This window comes from Apaloderma vittatum, unplaced genomic scaffold (genome assembly GCF_000703405.1).
Source record: "Apaloderma vittatum isolate BGI_N311 unplaced genomic scaffold, ASM70340v1 scaffold17401, whole genome shotgun sequence".
In the NCBI taxonomy this organism is placed as follows: domain Eukaryota; kingdom Metazoa; phylum Chordata; class Aves; order Trogoniformes; family Trogonidae; genus Apaloderma; species Apaloderma vittatum.
In genome coordinates, this window is record NW_009697536.1 from 12,758 (window position 1) to 20,861 (window position 8,104).

Consider the following 8,104-nt stretch of genomic DNA (forward strand, 5'->3'; position numbering starts at 1 on the left):
TGAAATGATGCTCCCTTTCCATGGCCAAAAGTAGCCACTGTTGCCTATGAAGGGTGGCAAGAGTGACCAGAGCAGGTATCTCACGCTGTGCTCTTTGATGGCTGGCCCTTCACCTGAATAATTTCTTTTAAAAACCTCAAACAAATGACTCAAAAAAAAGAAAAACAAACAAAAAAACAACAACAGAAGGAAGTTGAGGTTGGCTGCTATTTGCCTTCATTCTGAACCGTTAGGATGCCCATGAGAAAACAACAAGCTGAGATTCTCACTTCCTCGTGATGCCCACAGCACGGTGACTTCTCCAGGCAAAAGGGGACAGCTCTGCAAGACCCCAAATGTCCCCATGTGGCTGGAACCGTCTGGCTCCATCGCAGCCATCCCCTCCTCCTCGGCTCCTCTCTGCGTCTGCACGTGCCTCTTGGGAAGGAGGTTTCCCCCAAAGCCTCAGAACCTTTATTGCTTGCAGACTTCATGGGAAAACGTGCCATGGGCTGCTGATATTCATGAGGTCTGGGCTGCAGCCACCAGCAGCCCTGGCAGCATGAGCTGGAGGGAGGGGACCTCTCGAGCCAGCTCCAGCACTGAGCTCGTTATTTAATGCCCCAGCAAAACGAGGGAAGAGAAAAATCTTTGCTGCAGCTTCCTCCCTTTCCTTAAGCTTTGCATTGCCCTGCTAATGAGATTTGCCGGGGGGAGCCAGGGCTGGCTCTGCTCGCGGCGCTGCTTTTGGGATGAAATATGGCTGAATAGGGCTACACAAGGTTAAAACGAGCAACAGATTTAACACCCTCCTCGACTGCTACAGAAGTGAAATACGGGTATGGAGGCACCCATTCTGCCTTGCCCCTGTTTGGCGGGAGCGATGGGATGCTGGCGTGATAACGAACCCGTTTCCATGGAAACAGGCTCATTTTCCACTCGGGTGCATTTATTTATTTATTTGCTGACAACCCGCAAGCTGCTTTTTCAGGAGATTTAAGCACCATCTTGGACATCGGGCATTTAAAAAGGAAAAAATACGGCCGTTGGAAAAAGAAATGAAAAAAAAAAATCCCTGTGGATGGGGGCTGGGATCTGTGGCTGTAAGCATCGCTGAGGATTACGGTCCTTCACCCCGGCGAAGTGGTGTGATGGGAGCCCACGGGCACAAACCTAGCTCATAATGTTTGCTTAAGGAAATAAAAAACCACATTTAATTTGAGTGTATTAAGGCTCCTTTCCCAGCCAGGTCTTGCAGCTGCTGTTGAGATCAATGTGACTACCCCAGCTCCCAAACCCACGGGAAACGTGGCTCTTTGCTATTTTCTTTTTTGTCTGTAATATTTTTATGGTTTTCAGTATATATTTAGTAAGGAGTTTGCAGCTGAGCTGCCTATTTTTAGCGACGGCTTTTAGCAAAAGCAATAGGATGGCATGAAAAGCCAGCCAGCCCCGTGCGAGGGATTCCCACCCTCCAGCCGGCTACTGACCGGCAGCGCCGGCTACAAGGGGCTGACGGCACAGCTCTGTTATCCCTTCTGGATGCCACATCATACCTGGGGTTTGAGGAAGAAAAAACAGTTTTCAGGAGAGCCTGCTTGCCTCGCCAGTGCTGGTGTTGACCCTCTCTGCCTGCGGTGCAATGAGCTGGGCTGGCCTCAGCCACCGGGATGTGCCGAGACCAGGAGCATGAATGAGAGCTGGAACAAATCCCTGCACTACAGTACTCATCCTGACACCCTTATTTGGACCAAAAAAGAATAAAACCTGCCTGGTAGGAACAACACTGAGCACTCCAAAATCCTGCCTGTCCGACCAGGGTTCATGCACTTTGCTACTAACAGGGTGGAAAATACCCACTCAGTGGGTACGTCGGTGCATGATTTTTGAACTAAAACCAAGAAGCAGGGAGGTTCCTGCCTTCACTCGGAAAATGAGTTGGTCTCGGTGGTGGGTGATGCCCTGTGGTGCTTTGGGGAGCTGCTGCTTTCAGTGGAGGAACGGCGAGGTTTGGCCCTGGTAGATGTCGGCGCTTTTAGTTTCTTTCCTGCAGAGCTGCCACTTTTCCTTTCAGTTCAGTGTGGGGAGTAAACTGAAGTAAAATAAAAGAACATCAGAAGGTGGAAAAAAAACCAGAAAATCTGGCACAGGTTTAAAACCGCAGCAGATTGTAGCTGAGTGGGCAAAGGCTGGAGACCCCTCGAGGTGCGGGAGGTGTCTCGTGACACCTGTAAAATCTTACTCAATGGCACCTTCAAAAATGTAAAAAAAAAAAAATGCTTTGTGACGGTGACAGTGCCCCAGCCAGGGTTAGTGCTGCCCCAACCCGGTGCAAAATATGCTTTCAGATACCCCTTCTGTAATGGTAGCTGTCTGTTGAAGGTAATTGGGCTAAATAATCACCCTTAAAATGCCATTTTTTTAAACGTTTAGGAGAATTCCCATCTCCACCCACATGCAACCAGTGATAAAACCAAAGAGAAAGGTAGCAAAAAAAGCTAGAGGGGAGGTTTTGCTCGGTTTTTGGATGTTCAGAGCTGATGATGGCGCTGGTACAAGGTGCACGGAGGCTAGGAATCCAAGGGCTTCGCAGCCTTTCGGCACAGCTCCGCGCAAAGCAGGCAGCAGCCCATGCTGATGAGGAGCTGGCAAACGACAGCTAATTACTCTTGCAAGCAGGGCTGGCAGCTACAGGATGCCAGAACAGCATAGGAGCCCTGTTTGGGAGCTTTGCGAGGACAGTTCGATTGCTCCAACATCAAGAAATCCTCACTTCACTGTGGCTTTTTTGGGCTGTTTGCAGTGGTTTTGCCTTGGTCGCGGTCGTGGCAAAGCAGCTCGTGCCCAGTGGCAGCGCCCGTAGATCATCGAGCTGGATGGGGAGCAGCAGGCAATTTGGCAAATTAATTTGCTGCTGACTTTAATGAATCTCTAGCGTGCTGGCAGGAGGGATGGGGGTCAGCGCCTCCTTTTCAGCTCTCTCAGGGCAGTGCCAGCACTCTGCCCTGCATCCAAATAATATTTAAGGATCCATAAGTGTGCTGCGAGGATGAAATGCATCCAGAAAGCAAGGTAGATGTGATTAGCTTACAGGGATGAAGGAAGGAGCGGTTGGTCCAAAGCAACGGTGGCTTTTAATGCAGAGGAAATTAAAGCTGGTCCTAACCCCTTTGGGCTCGCGGTGGGCAGCTCACAGGCCACGTTTTGTTACACCACGTCATGGGTAGAAGGTGAAGTTTTCGGCAAAGCAAGAGTGAGCAGACTAAGAGCAGAGCCAGCCGTAAATGCTGGATTGGTGCCCCAATGTCAGGGGCGTCCCTCACCGTTCTCCCAACTAAATCTCAATTTTTGATGCCGGGTTTGGGTGGTGAAAGAAGAAAATGTCATTTGACTATCAGTTGTTTCTCCTTAAACAGTCAACAACAAATTAAGTGGGGTTTTTTGAACAGAGGTACCAGCTAGCAAAAATCAGCAGCAAAATTTTTGAGTCCAGACTTTTATTGCAAGCACTTTTGCATCCCTTCAAGTGAATTCAACTTCTTGCCACATGCAGTAAATAACCCGCGACTCCTCCGCACGACAGACAAGTACCAAAACAACCTGGCGAGGTCCTGAGTTGTAATTACCGTGCAGAGCCCAAAAGAGATGATATATCAGTGTACTGTACACGCTAAACATCATTAGCCTGAAAATAAAATCGCATCCTCACTCATTAACCTGTGGGTCCCGAGACAGGAATCCTATTACCCAGGCACACGAGCCATTAGGTGGGTGAAATAAGACACTGTCCCTATTCCCTTTTGAGTGTCATTAAACCCTTCGCAGGCAAAGTTGGGCACAACAGCATTGAGGGTGGGAACGGCTCTGTGACAACAGGGAGGATCAGGAAATATTGGGATTTTTAGCTTTAGGGGTGGGATTTTGATGGTAAGTGTCAGGAGCTGAGCTCTGCCAGCCAGAGGGGACCTATAGGTAAATCGGAGTGCCAGCACGTGTCCCTTCTGCATGACGGAGCCCTTCTTGGGTCCTGGGGAAGAGAAATAAATACGTGTATTGCTGTGGTGCGGGGCAGTGTCGCTCTTGGAAGAAAGCCGCAGGTTTTGTTGGTTGCGATTAGGAGTAAAGAAGTGCTGGGATTAAGGGGCAGGAGGATGGTCTCGGAGCTCGGCTCGGTTTAAATCAAATCCAAAGGAAAAGGCAAGGAGGCTTTTTGGTGGCCCCACTACCTTGGTCTAAAAATATTCCCCGGCTCTAAAGCTGTCGCTGGCCCCAAACCAGGTCAAATTCCTCTGTGAGGTATCCACAGAGGAACTGAGTGTGGCCCGGGAAAGTGGCTGGGTCCTGGTGACACGAGCTGGCTGAGCTGTCCCCAGGTCCCTGGCATTGTCCTGCTGCACAGCAGAGTGGTCACACAGATGCCCCCTTCTGTGTCCCAGCAGGGTCTCTGTCTTCTTCAGACTTGGGTTTTGGGGCTGTCTTTTCCACATCAAGGGCTAGATGGAGGAGGCACATGGGAGGGTTTCCTTGCATGAGGGTGGTAGCAGGGTTGGAGACACACTTTTTTTTAAAATATATGCAGCTGTACAGAAGCTCAGCTCTCCCTGCTCCCATGCTTCCTTCCATGGCATTAAACTTCACTCCCAAAATGATTCCCTGCCACCAGAGCAACCACAGCCCACGGTCCTTTGTATGAAATCACCAAGAATGACGTTTGCTGGATTAGAGTCGCAACAGTGACTTAGTTGATGTATACCTTGGTGAACCTCTATGGCCACTGGCTTTCCCATCAGACCGGCACGGGCTGCCACAACAGAAACGTGGTGGCACTTTGTGTCTTTGCAGGGAGAACTGAAAGCAAAAGCGGGAGAGGGGCATCCAGTTAAAAACACAAGGGGCGGGGGGACTGCTGAGAAAAAACAGTGTGGAACCTGCACAAATACTTGAGCTAATCCTCCAACCTTGATCGCGGAGCTTTGCTTGCCAAGGGCAGAACCCTGGCGGGAGTTTGGGCTGTCGGGGATGCTCGGTGGGAGCCAGGCTGTGGTGAAGCAGGGATGATTTGGGCAGCCTTCCCCAGGGGGATGCTCTTTCCACCCCTCTCTGTGCTCTGTGCACCAGATGGTTAAATCGCATCCCGTCTCGCCGAGATGCATCCCACAGCACGCTCGGATGCTGGGGGAGCAGCTCAAAGATCGGCTGCCAACAGCCCTCGGATGGTTGCCCGCTGACTTGAAACCTCTTCCTGTGCTGAAAACCTCACTGAATGCAAACAAATAATGCCTCTGGGGGCCGTGCTAGGAGCCGGGGAGGGGGGGAGATACAGAAGGAAACCCGCAGCCTTTCTGCCTTCCCCAGCAGGTACAAGACTCGGCATCTGCAAGGGCTCTGGGTTTCCTGGTGCCGTAAATAACATTCTCATTGCATTGGCTGGCATCACAGCCACCTAACTTGGCTCTTTTTTTTTTAATGTTCTCTTTATTTAAAGGTAGCGAACAGCCAAGCCCAGCAGATCATCCCCTAGAGATATAAAATTGCTGGAGAGACCTGCTTCTGGTAAAAAATAAATCCTCTTCGTGCTCCCCAACAGGGAAGGGGTGGGAAGGGGAGCTGGGTGACAGGTTGGTTTTTTTGATAGGTTCCAGGATAAGCCTCTATCCAAACACCATTATATCCCCCAAGATGGGTTTGGGGTGACCATACCCACAGCTTTTCTGTGTCCTCCCTTAAATGCCCCAAGCCTCGTATTTTCCATCTGTGCCATCTTTGCCCCATGACCTAAGCAGCTGGTAGGGGCCTTGCAGCACCCTGCTATTGCAGGAAATCTCCCCTCCCCCAAAAAAATGTTTTTAAACTCACAGGCCTATGCCTCAGCTGTAAAATACTTGTGAAGGCATCAGCTGCTGAAGCAGCTGAATGCCGGGTTTCTGGCTGGAGCTCGTGGCTGTTCTAAGGTAACAGAAAAACATCCGTGATCGAGAGAGGTGGTGTGGACTTAATGAGCGTCCTCTGCCTGTCTGGGGGTAGAAATCTCAAGAAACAGGAAACTCCAGCATCCTGTTTGGCATCTCAGTGTTCAAGTTGGCAGTGGAGACAAAGCAAAGGAGGCCAAGGGACACTGGACAGGGCTGGGTGATGTGCAGGGGAGCCTGGCAAGGCAGCTCGGGGTGGAGAGCTCATTCTCTGATTTCCTTTTGCCTTGGTGCCACAACAGCCTTGCCTGTACCGGCAAAAGCCAAAGTACAGCTCAACTGGGATCCTGCTGCTGCAGGCTGTGCTCTAGAAGGTCCCCAGTGTCCCCTAAGTGTGGCTCATAGGGCAGCCCCCTCTCCGGGGACGATGAGGAGGGCGCAGGAGGGTACCGCTGGCAGCGTGTGACTACCCACATCCCCACAAAGGCTGGCGGCTCGCTGCCTTTCTATAAACACAGGATTAAACGCGGCTGAAATTCCTGGGTCTGCACCTCCCATCCTCACACCCTCATTCGCATGGCTCGGCTCTACCAGCTCCGCACCTCTCGGCTCATCGTTTGGGGGATTTTAGGGCTCTCTGCTCATTCCAAGTGTTCACCCCGCATGTGTTTGTACCCGCAGCCCATCCGGAGAGTGCACCTGGCCCACCCATGGCTAGCAACAACACTGCTAGCATAGCGCAAGCCCGAAAGCTGGTGGAGCAGCTGAAGATGGAGGCAAATATTGACAGGATAAAGGTAGAGTGGCTTGGCAGGGTGGGCTGACAGGTTGGAGGGATGCTGCGAGGTGATGCCTGCTGCCGAGCACGTTGCAGAAGCTGGGATGAGGTGGTGGGTGGGGTTGATGGAAGATGCTCATTGAATGGTCCCCATGGCTGCAGCTGAAGGCAGCAGGAGATGCTCGCCCGTGGAAAGCAGATGGAAGGAGAGTGGAAAGGAGTGACTTTCCCCAAGGCATCTCACCTCCTGGGGAGCAGGTTAAAGCCACGCTGTTTGTCAGTGTCATAACAATGCTTTGGGTGCTTAGGGCTCAGCCTTGAGGTTTGTGGGGAAACTCTGAAAGCAACATTGTCCTGAAGCCCAGTCCTTTCTGGGAGATGTTTCCTCTGCTCTGTCTGCTTCTGCCCCACTTTGGTGGAATTGCTATTTCTGGGAACATGAAAGGTCATCAGCTTCAAGTCTGAGATCCCAGAGGATTTGTCTTCTCCACCAAGGTGGTTCCAGGCAGAGAGATGCTCTGGAGCTGGCTGCTGCCCGCAGGCACATCTGGGTGCTTGCAAAAAAAACCCCACTGCCTCTCCAGGCTGGGATGAGCTCCAGCAGCTTGGGAGCTGCCACCATGTCCTGCATAACCAGCCAAATCGGGGGCTGCGGGCAGCAAACATTGCTAGAGCAGCTGTGAACATCCCTTCCGAGGGGTGGTGGTGGGGGAGAGTCAGCAGGGACGCGGTGCTGCCTGCTAAAGCTGATCCTCGCTGCGATCAGCTTGCACTGCCTCTCCAGGCTGGGATGAGCTCCAGCAGCTTGGGAGCTGCCACCATGTCCTGCATAACCAGCCAAATCGGGGGCTGCGGGCAGCAAACATTGCTAGAGCAGCTGTGAACATCCCTTCCGAGGGGTGGTGGTGGGGGAGAGTCAGCAGGGACGCGGTGCTGCCTGCTAAAGCTGATCCTCGCTGCGATCAGCTTGGGTGAAGGATGTGGAAGGGTGAAGGATGCGAAGGATGCTCATGGGAGCGCACGGTGACAGGTAAGCTTAGAGCCCGGAGGTGAAAAAACCAGCCCCAGCGGGGAGGTACCCTCGGTTTGTCACTCCGGTCTTTGCCCAGAGTGTGATGTTGCACGCCCTGGGTTGGGGGTGTCCCAAGCGCAGCCTGTCCCTAACACGGGGCTTGAACACCTCTCCTGTGAAGAGAGGCTGAGAGAGCTGGGGCTGTTCAGCCTGGAAAGGAGACGGCTGAGAGGGGATTTATTAACGTATAGAAATGTCTGAGGGGCGGGGGTCAAGGGGAAGGGGACAATCTCTTCTCAGTGGTGCCCAGCAATAGAACAAGAAATAATGGGTTTAAGTTAGAACAGAGGAAGGTTCACCTCCGCATGAGGAGAAACTTCTTGGCTGTGCGGGTGCCGGAGCTCTGGGCCAGGCGGCCCACAGAGG

At 52.1% G+C, this 8,104-nt stretch overlaps 1 protein-coding gene across 1 annotated transcript in view; it reads left to right on the forward strand.

The window, feature by feature from the left end:
- The first annotated feature begins 6,598 nt into the window (after nucleotides 1-6,598).
- Nucleotides 6,599-8,104, forward strand: part of GNG2 (guanine nucleotide binding protein (G protein), gamma 2) — a 2,237-nt gene continuing 731 nt past the window's right edge. The window contains exon 1 of the mRNA XM_009877683.1: nucleotides 6,599-6,685. Coding sequence (XP_009875985.1) covers nucleotides 6,599-6,685 — 87 coding nt within the window. The remainder of the gene's footprint in view (nucleotides 6,686-8,104) is intronic.